Genomic DNA, 14,802 nt, shown 5'->3' with positions numbered 1-14,802 from the left:
CGAACAGGCCGTAGAGAGATTCGTTGGGCTCGATTGCCGCAACTTGTGTAGTGGCCGATTGGCGGGCCACCGCGTGACTCACCCATCGCTGAAGCCTCGACCGGCCTGAGCGCTTGCGCTGGCGGGAGACCGGGAGGGTGGACGATGGAAGAGTCGACCGATACTGGGTCGACGGTTGCCGCAGCAGAACGCCGCGGACACATGCGCGAAAATGCGTCGCACCGCGGACGGGGAGCGCGTCTACGTCGAGTGGAGCCTCCTGGAGCCATGCGGAGTCGTCGGCGATGAAGATGAGAGTGCCGAGACGGATCTCTTGACCCTTGACCAAAACTCCAGCCGACACCATGATGAGAGTACTCGGAAGAATCGCAACTTCTCCACAAAATCGCTAAAACACCTGCCCCACGGTGGGCGCCAACTGTCGTGGTTCTAAGCCTGACAGTAGAGTGGGGGGTAGGTATGGAGAGGCAAGGTCCTAGCTATGGAGAGGTTGTAAGCACAAAGGATGTACGAGTTCGGGCCCTTCTCGGAAGAAGTAACAGCCCTACGTCTCGGAGCCCGGAGGCGGTCGAGTGGATTATGAATGTATAGATTACAAGGTGCCGAACCCCTCTGCCTGTGGAGGAGGGTGGCTTATATAGAGTGCGCCAGGACCCTAGCCAGCCCACGCAGGAGAGGGTTTAAGGTGAGTTAAGTCTGGGGCGTTACTGGTAACGCCCCACATAAAGTGCCTTTACTATTATAAAGTCTACTTGATTACAGGCCGTTGCAATGCAGAGTGCCTCTTGACCTCCTGATGGTCGAGTGAGTCTTCGTGGTCGAGTCCTTCAAGTCAGTCGAGTGTGTCCCTCGTTGGTCGACTGGAAGGCGACCTCTTCTAAGGATGTCCTAGGGTAAGTTACTTGAATTAGGTCCATGACCCTATCCTAGGTACATAACCCCATCAAACGCCGCTCGCCATACCGCCCATCGATGGCCGGCCGCACGCTGCTCGCCAGGGACCTCCTGGGCGAGCCTCACTGCGCCGCCATGGACCTGGTCTGAGCTCGCGCCACCACCTCGTGACCACACCGCCGCGCCCGTCCTCCACCAACACACCGCTGCCCACGCCCGTCCGCCACCACCACACCGCTCCTCCACGTCCCCCGCCACGCGCCGTCACCCGCACCAGCCCCTGCGCAGCCCTGCAGACAGCCCACCTCTGCGCGAAGGAGCAGCCATCCAGGACGCGCCGCCTCGCCCGCCACTTTTGACGGCCGGGCGCGACCGCCACCGCCGGCGGCAGCGGCCGAGGAGGGGGCAGATCTGGCGCCTCTGCGCTAGGGTTGGGGGTCCTTCAGAGTCGCTCGCGCGAGCGACCCGGGAGGAGCGAGTCGTTTTCCGAGGAAGTTCTGTTGCTGACACTATCATTAGTAATCTGTTATTCATAACCCGTGAGCGCAGATAAATATCCTTATATTTTGTTCTTCTAAATCTTTGTGTATTGCATTTTCACAAGCATTTCCTGTACGGCACAAGCCAAACCGAATTTGGCTCCAAAATAGGGTGGGAAAGAAATGCAAAAATGAAAGAGACAGCAGAAATACGAATTTTTTGGTAAGATACATTTATTTTAATGAAAATCCTCCAGATTCGAGGACGCGACCGGGGGCCGAAATGAAAACCCTCGCGCTGGCTCGGCAATTTCCCCACTTTTCCCTCCACAAGCGCAAGGTTTTCCCTCCCTCCCTCCGCTCAACCCCACCCCAGCGCCATGGCCGCCACCTCCTCCGCCGCCGCCCCCGCTGACGCATACGACATCCCGTGGGTGGAGAAGTACCGCCCCAGCCGCGTCGCCGATGTCGTCGGCAACGCCGACGCCGTCAGCCGCCTCGAGGTCATCGCCCGCGACGGCAACATGCCCAACCTCATCCTCTCCGTAAGCGCCATTTCCCCGAACACCTTCCGCGCGCACCCTCGCAACACGGAAAACTCACCCCGCCTCCTCTACTCCCATGCCTTTCTTCGCCAGGGGCCTCCGGGGACCGGGAAGACGACGAGCATCCTGGCGCTCGCCCACGAGATGCTGGGGCCCAGCTACCGCGAGGGCGTGCTCGAGCTCAACGCCTCGGACGACAGGTTGCTGCCGCCGTGACTTGATTTTGTACTGGCAGCTCGTGGCTGTATGGATTGGCGGTCTGACGGTCGATCCGTGATTTTGCAGGGGGCTTGATGTGGTGCGGAACAAGATCAAGATGTTCGCGCAGAAGAAGGTCACACTGCCACCTGGACGGCACAAGATCGTCATACTGGACGAGGCTGACAGGTAATGCCATCCCCAGAGTGGGAGTCAGGCCTGTGTGATGTCGGTGCTAGCCCGAGAAACAAAAAAGACATGTTAGTTACCTTGTTGCTAGCTCACCATCGGTGGTTTCACACTCGAGAATACTATGATTTATACTGGATTATGAACCGATGACAGGCACACATTACAATGAACTAGATAGAGGTTATTGTATTTTACTATGAAGATAAGCAGGGGAAAGCCTACATGTATATATTAAAAAAGATTGAATTACTCAGAACCACAACTTCAGCGGAAATTTTAACAATTTATCACACCTTTTGAGTCTTTTTTCATGGAACCACAACTTCAGTAGAATTTTTGACAATTTTTCACACCTTTTGAGTTTTTTTTTTCATGGAACGATAACTCTTGCTCTAACTATTCACCCAGCACCCAAACCTCTCATTTGATAGCAAATCTGACATGGTGGGCCCACTCATCAGAGCTTACTAAATAGATACGGCCCTGTCAATTTCCCCTAAACAGAATACAAATGGGCATGTCAATGGGCATTGCTCTAAAAGCCAGGCACTCTGCCATGAATATCGCACCAGAATGTTTATCATCGTAGTGACACATGGTATGGATGGCAACTCAATCTGCAAGTGTAGTAGTACAATATTTTGAAGAGCTTGAATTATGGCTCGAAATGTTCTTCAGTGATATAGGTAGCTACTTCCTCCGTAAAGAAATATAAGAGCGTTTAGACACTACTTTAGTGATCTAAACACTCTTATATTTCTTTACAGAGGGAGTATGTTTTTAGTTTCTGTTTGTTCCTCACACTTGCTACGTGCAGCATGACAACAGGGGCACAACAAGCACTGAGAAGAACCATGGAGATTTATTCCAACACCACAAGATTTGCTCTTGCCTGCAATACTTCATCTAAAATCATTGAACCCATCCAAAGTCGCTGCGCTATTGTCCGGTTCTCGAGGCTTTCAGATCAGGAGATCCTTGGCCGCCTTATGGTCGTGGTGGCAGCTGAGAAGGTAATGTTTAGTAGCTCTGGTAGTTGCCAACTTTGCAAGGACTTACCTGTTGGAGGGTACTGCCTTTGTTGTCTTAGCTAGAAGATAAAGCTGGTACCTAACTGTTCATTCATACCGCCATAACTGTCCAAAACATTTACCCAATGTGGACTCCTGGATATTTTATGCATGAAAACTGCTGAAACCCTTACTCATACGCATAATTTTCCAACCGCCTTGAATTATTATATCAATTTAAGGTGCTTTGTCACTAATTGAAGATTAAGAGAACCCCTTTCTGATACATGATCCTACATATGTTTTGTTATTTTTATAACATTGAGGATATGTTTGCATGTATTAATTGTTCTTATTTATTTATAATATCGTCTGCCGTTTACTTTTGACCTTTCACCCTGCTTGTCATCTGTGCATAATGATTGTAATACATGTAGTATTAATATTACTAATAATTATATAAGAGCACACTCAGATGACAGTCCTGTTCCGCAGTTAAGGAAAATGAAATTAGCCTTTCTCTTTACCAGCGGGAGAGGAAGAACTGCAACTGTATTAGAATTACAGGGTACCTTAATAAATAACCAAGAAGCTTAATTTGGTATTATGAATAAGTATCTCCTACTTGGAGAGCTAATTTGGAGTTCTGATAAGTAGCTGTAATTTAGGGTACTGATTCCAACCACCATGAGCAGCAATTGAGATATGTATCTTGCTTGTGTCATTACACAATTTGGTTGCTTGACTACTGCTCTTAATTCTTACCTAAACACGTAGAGGCTTTGCTGCCGATATGGTATTTAACCGTGAATGCTTCCGCTCCCTAATATCACAAGTAATGGCATCAGATAAATATTTTAATGCTACTTGAGTGTTCTTACTGAAGAGGTTGTTATTTTCTGAACCAATTAATTAAGATTGTACGGCAACTAGTACATGTGGAGTGGATGTTACTTTGAACTGATAATAATCCTGTAACTAGATAGTTAAAGAAAAGCATACATTTGCCTATCCCACGAGGATAAGTCAGTTTGGCCTTAGCAAGTACCTGCCTAACTACTTTACTGGATGTACTTCAAGGCTCAACTGGTCTGAGTCAAGAGGTGCATATCCTATTAGTCAACTGTTGAACTGACTGAGTTGTTGGATCTAGAAAATTATTACTCCCTCCGTCCCACAACATAAGATGTTTTTGCAAGCTAAGAGGGAGTATTTTGCAATTTGGTAACAAGGATGGCTAATATGAAACCTCCAGGAGCTTACTTACCTGCAAATCTGCAAACAGGCAACTTTCCAGTTGTTTTGCGAATTTCAGTTGTTTTTATTTTTATTTGGTAGTGTTGAAATCCATTTGATCATGTTGATACCACTATATTGTTCTTATTGCCTGTATGTTGGTTAATCCTTGAAATTACGGTGCAGTCCTAACACCCCTATTATGTTCTGTTTGTTAGTTATAGGGTGCCCTTTTTTAACCGTATCTTTCTATTCTTGTTCAATGAAGGTCCCTTATGTGCCGGAAGGTCTTGAAGCCATAATTTTTACTGCTGATGGTGACATGAGACAAGCTTTGAACAATTTGCAAGCTACAGTCAGTGGGTTTCGTTTTGTTAATCAAGAAAATGTGTTCAAGGTTGGCATGAGTTATCCCGTTTTGCGTCATGTGAATTCTGCAATACTTCTTCAATTAACAGCAACGATGAACTGGTTCTAGGTATGTGATCAACCACATCCCTTGCATGTCAAGAGTATGGTGAAAAATGTACTCGATGGGAAGTTTGACGAGGCCTGCTCTGGCCTAAAGCAACTCTATGATTTGGGCTACTCTCCTACCGACATAATCACCACTCTCTTCCGTGTCATCAAGAACTATGACATGGCTGAATTTCTGAAGCTGGAATTGCTGAAGGTAAACCCAGTCTTGTTGTTTATGCCGTTGTCTCTTCTGATTTATCCTGTCAACTCAACTTTCATGTTTCTTCGCGCAGGAGACAGGATTTGCGCACATGAGGATCTGTGATGGCGTTGGGTCATTCCTTCAGCTTTCCGGCCTTCTGGCCAAGTTTGCTCTGGTGAGGGAAACAGCCAAAGCGTAACGCTGTGCAGCTGCTCTGACATCAGTTAACAGTGTTGTGATGCGTATCCTGTTTATCACGACTCTGTCTTGGTATCTCAGTGTGTAAGATAGTTCTTCGCTGAAGTGAACTATTTATGTTTGTTTAGCGTCGGAGATGTAGTTGTAGCCTGTAGTGACTAGTGAGGAGACTGAGTCCTCGTAGTTCGAGTGCTTTTGGCCCAGCCATCCGTGCTTCACGCGCTGCTGTATTTCGGAACTAATCTGGGTATTTTTCGGGTCTTTTGTAGTCTATTGAGCTGTCGTACCAGCATCATGAAGGAACCGTCAGTTATCCAAGTCAACTGCATATCAATTATGGATTGGCAGAAAATGGATTCATCATTTCCTTGCATTTTTATTTTCGCTCTGAATTTTACTGTCCAACTGTCTGAACTTATGAACTGAGTTTACAAAGAGCCAAAATGGTCTTCTAATCCTTAGCTTGAATGCTCTTTCCATGGATAGTAAAATATGAAAAAACAGGAAAATTTTCAAAAAAATCTGTTTTTTCTCACAACAAACATTGCATGGTTTTCTGCCTGTGCAAACTTTCATGATGAAATCACATTTGTGGAGGTCTGGTAATTTTTTTACAAAATCAACACTCCAAAATGCTTTCAAAAATAGTTTTTTTTGGAGCATTGATTTTGTTTCTCTTGCCCAGAGCATTAAGGATGTTTTTTCTTCATGAAAATTTGCATGTATGCAGAAAATTCAGTAATGTTTGTTGCGAAAAGTCTTGAGATATTTTTTTACTGTTCATGATGATGCCTTTTGAGCTAAGTGTAGAAACTCCATGTCCCAGAGTTTACAGCTACTTTGTGTTCACATTTCAGTGCCCATGCACCATGATGTTGAATGTTACTCCCTCCATTTCAAAATAAGTGTCATGGTTTTAGTTCAAACTGAACTAAAATCTTGACAGTTATTTTGAAACGGAGGGTGTACATGACAAGATAACATAACAAAGTTGATTCTTTCTAATGATGACTGATCGCTCGGTGGATACCATTCTCGGAACCTAAGGCTGCCTCAAAAGAAACCGAACACATGGCCAACGGAACATTGCCATTCAGAGCGAGTTCCTACAGAAAGCATCACATTTTGCTATTGCAAAAACATGGAACCTCATAGCTACCAGCACTACCAAGTCCGGGCCAAAATGCAAACAAAAGCTCAAGAAGACTAGCCTCCAACTGTCTGTCCAAAATGCAAATGTCATGGGAGAGAACAGCCGGGAGAAGGCCGAGTCAATGCCCGAACCACCACCATTGCTCTGTGCTAAGGACCTGCCCAGCCCGGTCCTCACCACCCAGCAAAGGCCACACTCCTATTTTCGCGGTTCGTTCTTGACTCCAAGACCCTTCACCGGCTGCTCGCTCCTAGGCCAAAAAGGTTCCCCCGTCTCCAAGACCGCTCAGGCGTCGCATCGCAGCGCCGTCTTGATCCTGTTGATGGTGCAGGAGATGAGGCTGTCCACGGTCTGCACCGACTCCACGGTGAGCTTCCCGGTGGGCTGCCTGTTCCCGAGTATCTGGAACGCCACGGTGAGCAGCGAGCCGCATGTCTTGTGCCCGTCGTCGCCAGACATGCTCGGCCCGCCGGGCAGAATGACGAAACCGGATGGCAGGAGCATGATCGATGTCGGGTCGCCTTCTCCGCCCATGACACGGCGCATTGCTGGGATGTCCACTGGGCTGTACACCACCGTTGAGCTGGATGCATCTGTGCAGGTCTCCTGTAGGATCAGAATGCTGCTGTCCTGCTGGGTGTTTGGGGCCTGTCCATGTGATGCAAGACATTACGGTTGAGGTAAGAAAAAGGAAGGACAGGAAGAATAGATGGTCACACAAATCAAGCAGGATTAACATCCTGAAGCCAGAAACAATCAAACAACACGACGAGGTTTTCTGCCAATTACGTAGATGTTTATGATCACCCAAAATGGCACAGTACATGTTCACAGAAACTAGATGGAAGTTCACACAGATTTAGAACAACAACAAAAAAAACTTGCTGTTTTCATACGTGTCCACTTGACTGCATGAATTATTAAAAAAAAACATGTCCGAGCATTATCATTTAGACGTTTGATTTCGAGCACTTCCAGATAACATACTAGTAAATTTCATGATTTTGTGCACAACTGCAGTAATTCAAGCATGACTGCACGAATCCTAAACGTACATCTAATTTGGTTTCAATACAAACACACATCCTAATTTACTTCATACCTTCAGTCTCCTGATGTTTTCTTCTATTACAAAATGACACATTTGGGTTCATGCCCGAGAAAATAATAATTGCTGTTTTATATTTCTCCTCCAATAAATACATCTGACCATTACCTTTTCAAGTTCTATGCTAGTCAAAATTATACAAGACATTTATGTTCATTGATAAACATACTAGTAAATTTCATGATTTTGTGTTCAGCTGTAGTAATTCAAGCTTTGACAGCATGAATCCGAAAAGTACCATCTAATTTAGTTTTGGAATATAAATAGTACCAAGGCTGATGAAAACATCTTATGTTCTTCGTCAAGAATATAACTCCCAACTTCACATGCTTCATTTGTCATCATGCTCAGTATTTAAAAAAAAAAGGAGGATCACGCCCTGCCTCTACATCATTGCAATGCACAGAGCTAATGCTCGGTATTAAGTATTAACTATGCCTGACACATATCTACACATGTTACACATTCTGAGCAAATATTCAGAGCACAGAAACAAGTTTTAGGTATATGTCTTTTTTCTGCTTCCGAAAAGCTTAAAAGTGATGCATTGTTCCCAAGACTACAGCACCCAATGAGCTCAGCTTCTAGATCACTGAAAAGCCTTCCAACTACGAGTCAGTTAAACATGCAATGTTTCTAATAAGCATAGAAGGAGCAACAACTAACTAGGCGAAGCTATAGATAATACTCACAGTGGCCTTCAGTAGAGATACGGCGTTGCCATTCTGTTGCCCCTTGTAGATTTTTGTCACCTCCTGCATAGGGCCACCCTTGCTTAGGATGTCCCATTCAACCCGCGTTCTCTCATTGCACAGGAAGTTGAAAAGCCGTTTGGGTGTTACAAGCATCCACACTGATGTGGCAGCACACAGCACCACACCAGCTGGCACCCCAGGTTCATCCACACTCCTCCGTGCCATGATACGCACATCCTCCCCAATGCTCCCCGTGAAGCCATCCAGTTTGCTCCATTCAGCAGAAGATGCGCTCACCCCCGCACAGAAGTTGTCCATCATCCTCTCTGCCAACCTCAGCAAGCTCCGTGATCCTTCCAACATGGCATCTGTGAAAAATGTGGTACATTGCCATTTTAATTCCAAGGAAGCAATACCATGCAAAGCATGCCACATAGATGTTGCACACTATCATATTTCTGTACCTGACGAGTCTTGCTTCGGCATGAGAACGTCCAAGCAGTCAAACTGGCGCTGTAGCGTCGCAAGCCACCGCCCTGCACCAAGGGCAAGGCCAGACCGAAGGAGAGGCCGGTAGAGCTGGTGCACGGAGGATTCATGATATACTGTATGTTCAACCCATGTAACCTGCAGTGTAAATTCAAGTGCATCTGTTAGCACGGAAGTGCATGAATGCATTCCCAAAATGCAATATCAAGCTCTGCAGTGCAATTGTACTAGTGTCAGGTACACAGTGTAAGTATTCTTTATATAGTGCTAGCAAATCATATTTTTACATTTTGCTGAAATATTCTGACCAAGTTTTTTAATATGAAGAGCAGACAATAATTTAGACTAATCCTATCTCAAGATACTAACCTATTATGAATTCCTACATTGTAACATGTACCGAATGATTACATTCCAATGAAACTATAATTTGACACATTTCCCCACACTTTTGATTGCATCTAATCAACAAACTATGAGTCGTTGAAGTGAAGATAAACAGGAAACCACATAACATGACTGATATACGAACAGCTGATCCTTCTTCACATGCACGGCCTTTGTGATACGCCACACGAATGGCAGACATAACCCCTTGTCAACTTATGGACAGATAGCACCAAATTAGATGTGCAAAAAAAATAACTGAACCTTCCTCTTTGAAAGACTAAAAGTACCTCCCATGAAGACAAACAATAGACGAAGTGGTCAAGATCTTAAATTCTCGACGATGAGACAAATTGATGATATTGTGGGCAGTTAATATAGGATTTTCGCTTGAAGAATTGGACTCAAGATTAAACTAAGAAAAGGCACATGCTTGGGAAGAAATACTGGATTATAAATCCAGTTAATTATTCACAAATCACTTGTTTACCCTCTCTCTGCCGACAAGCGATTACGTAACTTGCAGTGATGGACTTGCAACCATAGTTGCTAAATCTATAGCCTACCCTATTGACTTGTGAGTACTATACTGCACAGTGATCACTCAATACCATGAAGAGCTGGAACAAACATGCATTTCGCAATAAGCAGCAAACCGGTGGAACTAGCACGGTTGATTCTGGTGGTAGCCTCCTAGGAAGCAGGTGAGTTTGGGCATGCTAACATTGCTGTCAATTGCCAACCCAAGAACATGATATGAACAAGTGAATGTAGAGAGGATGGTGTACCTTGCAGAAGCCATTGGGGGTATCTTGCACCACACAGCCAGAAGGCAGCCTCCGGCAGTTCATATTTGCAGTGGTGGATGCCACAGCAAGGCCTTGCTCCATCCCCAACCCATCGATGGAAACATCCACTACAGCCCATAAACCCTCACCCAACTGTTTGCAGAACCTGAGAAAGGCCACCTCCCTAACAGGGACAAGAGGTGAAAGAACCTGCAGCTTTGCCTGCATCTGTTGCAATGATAGATGAAACACTTAGTGGATGCTAGAATTAATTAACCATAAGACGTGCATATGCACACTACATACTGATCAACACGGCACTCACAAGCAGCAATGCACCATCTCTACTTCCTGCAGCTCCAGTAGAGATCTCCTCGATAATCGATGATTCGGCGATTATGCACGAGAAAAAACGGGACCACCGTCTCTGCAGCAAGATTTCAAGCAGGCAATGTAAGTTCAGACGTACAGGGAATAGCAACGAGAGTGAGACGAGGGCAACCTCATCCAACAGAGTCTCCACAAGCTCGACGCTGCCATCACTGCTTACAATGCCGGACTCCCTAGAGGCCTCGGATACAAACCCCGGAGGCTTCACCCCTATGGACGGTGAGAAGGTCCTCGAGTACACTTCATGGTTGAGCGTCTCCTTGGCAAGGGAACCAGGCAAGGGTACATTTGGAATCCACAGCGGCTCGTCCATCTGCGCCATCTTGACGAGTTCATCCATTGCACTCGTCGCAAGCTCCAAGAACACGGACCTGTCGATGCCAGCTTTCGCCATGGTCGTGATCGCCATTCCCATTGTTTGGCTGGAGGGACTGCCCGTGAACTCGGTGACCGTCGAGTTGGCCGCGGTGGTCGCCGGCACTGAACCAATGCGCTCCACTGGCGACCCTGGCGTTGGTGGCGCCGCCACGAAAGAAATGGACCTGCCAAGGAACACGGAAGCGAGAGCGCAGAATCGGCTGAGCTCGTTCTTGAGTGTGGCGTTCTGGACGCGCAGGTCCTCCTCCAGGGACGGCGACTCGTCAAGCATAGCCGGGAACGGGCCGCCACAGCCGCCACACACTGGATGCGTCATCGCCTCCCGGAGGGACAGGTTCTCGGCGCGCAGCTTGCCGTTCTCCTCCATCAACTGCCGGTTCTCGTGCAGCAGAGATTCCCTCTTGCAAGATGAACCGCCACAGAGAGGAGTCAGCCGTGTTGTAAGTGCACGAGTAAAGGATCGAGAGTGTTGGAGCGGTCGATCAGATTGGTTAATTACCTTCAACTGCGTGCGGCGGTTCTGGAACCAGAACTTGACCTGACTCGGCTGGAGGCGGACCCTCTTGCCCAGCGCCGCCCGCTGCTTCTCGTCTGGGTGGGGGCATTGCTCGAACAACCTGCACCGATCAACAGCGGCATGCATGAGCATGATGAAAGAAGCGAGCACGGCATGAAGGGACACATGGGTACGCGCGCGTACGCTTGGAGCTCCTGGATCTGCCGCGGGGTGTGGCGCGCGTTGGAGGGTCTCTTGCGCTTGCCGTGGTGGCCGAGCTCTGGCGCGGCCTCGCCGTCCTCGCCGCCACCGACATCGCCTCCAGAGACGGCGTGGAGGTGGTCTGTCATCGACCGGCTCCCGTTCTCTTCCTTCACGCCGCCGCGGCCGGCGCCGGCCTGCGGTTAGCCACGGGCAAGGGATCAAAGAAGAGAAAAAGGCACGCCTTTCGCAATCGCCGGACCGGACCACACAAAGAAGAAGAAACCCCAGGTAGTAGTTGCTACTACACGACGTGGAGTAAGAGGGCGCGTACCGGCGCAAGGCAGGACGGCGGCGAGAGGGAGGAGGAGGCGAGGGCGCCCGGGCCGGCGGCGGAGTAGTAGGGGAACCCGTTCACGTCGGGCGCAGGTCCGCCGTCGTTGCCGTCGAAGAAACCCCAAAAGGCCATGCCCTTTTCCCTCGGCATTCTCTTTGGGAGGAGAAGCGAGAAAGAGAGAGGGCCAAGAAGGCAGGGCAAAGCCTGCGGCAGCGCAGTGAAGCGCGTGCTTCTCGGGCGCGACGCTGCGTCGGGTGTCAACCAGTTTTCTTCAACCACTCCCTCACGCCTTCCGTTAAAATATAGGACCAGACCAGACCGGGGCCGAGAGAAAGCTTGGCCGCGAAGACAAGACGATGCGCGATGCGCCGCGATGGGACTGATCGGCAGGCGAAGCACCCCGTGGACCGGAGCAGAGTACCCCCCTCGTCGCGTCGCGTGCGTGGCAGAGCAGGGCAAGAACGTGGAGCGGCGTGGGCGAGCGGTGAAATGGAAGTGGGTCGGGGTTTTGTTCGCCTCTGGGGTTTCTCTCTCTGATGAGCTCTCTTGCATGGCGATGGCAAAACCTTCTGCTTTGCGCGCAATGGCAGAAACCTGCTTTGTCCGCTTGTTGGTTGCCGTATCGTATCCCCGCCTTTTTGCCCTTCTCTCGCTGGCTGGCTGGCTCGTCCGTCTGTCCCCTCCTTCTTTTCCCGCACGGAGAGGCGTGGACCCTGCCGGCTGCCGCGGTGATCTCAAAAGCGAGCCCTGCCGGTGCCGTGTCGGTGCCTGCCCGCCACCGTAACCGCCTGTCCGTGGCGTCACAGCGACCGCGAGAGCATGCATGATCCAGCGGACGCGGGCCGGTTCGTTTCGGAGAAGGGGAAAACCAGAATGCTCCGCGGGCGTGACGATGTGCGTGGCCCCTGCCACGGCGGCGACGCTGTCCCGCACGATGCTACTGGCCGTAGGGGCGTGTACGGGGCGCTTGTTGGTGCGCGTACCCAAGCGCAACGGAAGGGGGGCTAGAGCTAGAGGGGAGGATACGCCCGTATCTCGTGGATGCCGGGGTGAGCAGGAATCAGGGTGCTGCAGGCCTGCGGGGTGAGGACAGCCTTGCGACTTGCGAGACGGGCGACGGGGCTGACCCGTCGGATCAGCCGGCGAGGCGCGCGCGACGTGCTCCTGTCACGGCTGATGGCTTGATGGGATGGGGTGCTGCTGGCCTCCCCATCCACATGTGCCCCACCACAAGAGAGCTCAAGTTTTCTTTTTCTTCGAAACAGTTTCGAAGGTAGATCCATCGACACAAATCGGCACGTAGGAGTAGAAACTTCATAGAAAATGTAATGACACGCGTCTCAGTTTCTATAAAGAAAAAGATACCATTTGGTGCGTATGATAGAATTTTTTTCATCGAGTTTGGGTTAATGTTTTTTCCTTTGAAATGTGAAGGATTGCATCATATCTACATAGGAATAAGAACCATTCCTACAAATCAAAGGGCTTCATAGGAATTTTTTCTTTGAAAATCTTATTCTATAAAATTCCTACAAGATTACTATAAATCAAAGGAGGCCTAAAAGTACTAGTAGCACATACTGGTTTTGATTTTTTGGTTGCCATCTCGTAGCCAAAACCAGAATTGCCATTCTAATCATTGGCGTGCCTCGTGTCCCCGTCTCTCGCGCGCCATTTTGGTGATCCGCATTGGAGCTGCCCTCATACTGGTGTGAACGTGTTCACTAACATTTGATGACGTCCGTTTTGGTGACCCGCATTGGAGTCGTCTTCGCATCGGTGTAATCAAACAATCGCTATCACCCCGTCCTGCTAGTCTTGATTTGATGACTTCATGTTGATGTTGATTGTTGAAGGTGTTTTGGAATGTCACTGTTATGATTTTCGGTATGGATTTTTGGAAGTTCTTGTGAGGAATCCTCCAGCTAGTCATGCTATTGTCTCCTTAACAAAAAGATGGTGTCGGGGGGACTTCTATCTGCCGCTTGTTGCGGTACATTGGCGGAGGTTCGCACTGGCGGATAGCGCAAGTGGGCCAACCAACTACGTGGTATTGTAGAGCATGCAGTACCAGCGGTCGAATTCGGAACCCCTTGCTATATAACGAAAGTAGCTAGCCACCGCACATGATGCCTTTTAGTGACTAATAGGCACTACGAACTTTTAAGAAATTACAACGACATATCCGAATATTTTTCCAAAAAAATTAAACACTTTTAAAAAATTATACTTTTTTTTACAAAGACAAACAATTTTTTAGCAAGTTTCTAAAACGTGAACAAGATTTGAAATTCCATTCATTTTTGAATTTTAGAATATTTTATTAAAAACGTGAACAAAATTGTGAATTTATATACAAAAACATGAACAAATTTAGAAATTCTGAAGAATTTTTGAAAAATATGAACACAATATAAAATACCGAACAATCTTTTAAAAGTGAAGAAATTGTGAAAAACGTGAACAAAATTCTGAAATTCTATAGAAGAAGTGTGAAAAAAATTAAAGCATGAAATAATTTCAACATTACCATTTTTTGTAAAGCTGAACAATTTTTTATAACATCAACAAGATATTGAAATTCTGAACATTTTTTTTTGGAAAACTTTTTTTTTGGAAAACTTGAACAATTTTTGAAAATGTGATTTTTTTTTCTAAATTGTATACAAAAACGTGAATAGATTTTGAAAAACATGAACACATTTTGAATTTGCGATCATTTTTTGGAATGTGATTTTTTTTGGAAAACATAAAAAAGTTAAAAAACATGAACTAAATATTAAATTACAAACATTTTTTAGAAAACGTGAACAAAAATTTGAAATCCAAACAATTTTTTGAAAAAGTGAACAAGATTAGAAATTTTGAACAAAACCTGAAAGTCTATTTTTTAAGAATTCAACGAAAATACAAAAAATGAAACACAAAAAAAAGAAACAGGAAAACGAAACAAAGAACGAAAAAAAA

General features: G+C 47.1%; 2 protein-coding genes across 3 annotated transcripts; one reads left to right on the top strand and one right to left on the bottom strand.

The window, feature by feature from the left end:
• The first annotated feature begins 1,658 nt into the window (after positions 1-1,658).
• Positions 1,659-5,792, top strand: LOC123046277 (replication factor C subunit 4). Its single transcript, XM_044469581.1, has 7 exons — positions 1,659-1,918; positions 2,012-2,118; positions 2,204-2,305; positions 3,126-3,321; positions 4,823-4,951; positions 5,033-5,227; positions 5,307-5,792. Exons 1-7 carry the CDS (start codon positions 1,754-1,756, stop codon positions 5,412-5,414), a joined length of 1,002 nt encoding a protein of 333 aa, XP_044325516.1. The 5' UTR covers positions 1,659-1,753; the 3' UTR covers positions 5,415-5,792.
• A 691-nt stretch (positions 5,793-6,483) lies between these two features.
• Positions 6,484-12,431, bottom strand: LOC123046275 (homeobox-leucine zipper protein ROC4). 2 transcript variants are annotated; one of them, XM_044469580.1, is made up of 9 exons: positions 11,833-12,423; positions 11,502-11,695; positions 11,301-11,418; positions 10,536-11,201; positions 10,359-10,460; positions 10,034-10,261; positions 8,834-8,996; positions 8,367-8,737; positions 6,484-7,214 (listed from the first exon to the last, which is right to left on the bottom strand). In XM_044469580.1, exons 1-9 carry the CDS (start codon positions 12,385-12,387, stop codon positions 6,852-6,854), a joined length of 2,760 nt encoding a protein of 919 aa, XP_044325515.1. In that variant the 5' UTR covers positions 12,388-12,423; the 3' UTR covers positions 6,484-6,851. The 2 variants fall into 2 exon arrangements, with proteins under 2 accessions (XP_044325515.1, XP_044325514.1); XM_044469579.1 differs by having other exon boundaries at positions 10,359-11,201; positions 11,833-12,431.
• Between the last annotated feature and the right edge of the window lie 2,371 nt (positions 12,432-14,802).

The sequence above is a fragment of the Triticum aestivum genome, chromosome 2B, assembly GCF_018294505.1.
Source record: "Triticum aestivum cultivar Chinese Spring chromosome 2B, IWGSC CS RefSeq v2.1, whole genome shotgun sequence".
In the NCBI taxonomy this organism is placed as follows: domain Eukaryota; kingdom Viridiplantae; phylum Streptophyta; class Magnoliopsida; order Poales; family Poaceae; genus Triticum; species Triticum aestivum.
The sequence above is the reverse complement of the archived record's forward strand: the minus strand, read 5'-3'. Positions and strand labels throughout refer to the sequence as shown.

Excerpts from the sequence above, each read along its gene's own strand:
- LOC123046275 (XM_044469579.1), bottom strand. The coding sequence starts at position 12,387 with ATGCAAGAGAGCTCATCAGAGAGAGAAACCCCAGAGGCGAACAAAACC. Across the intron at positions 10,262-10,358 it reads GAGATGGTGCATTGCTGCTT|ATGCAGGCAAAGCTGCAGGT; the intron begins GTGAGTGCCGTG and ends TCATTGCAACAG. Across the intron at positions 7,215-8,366 it reads TATCTCTACTGAAGGCCACT|GCCCCAAACACCCAGCAGGA; the intron begins GTGAGTATTATC and ends TCACATGGACAG.
- LOC123046277 (XM_044469581.1), top strand. The coding sequence starts at position 1,754 with ATGGCCGCCACCTCCTCCGCCGCCGCCCCCGCTGACGCATACGACATC. Across the intron at positions 3,322-4,822 it reads TCGTGGTGGCAGCTGAGAAG|GTCCCTTATGTGCCGGAAGG; the intron begins GTAATGTTTAGT and ends TGTTCAATGAAG. Across the intron at positions 4,952-5,032 it reads ATCAAGAAAATGTGTTCAAG|GTATGTGATCAACCACATCC; the intron begins GTTGGCATGAGT and ends AACTGGTTCTAG.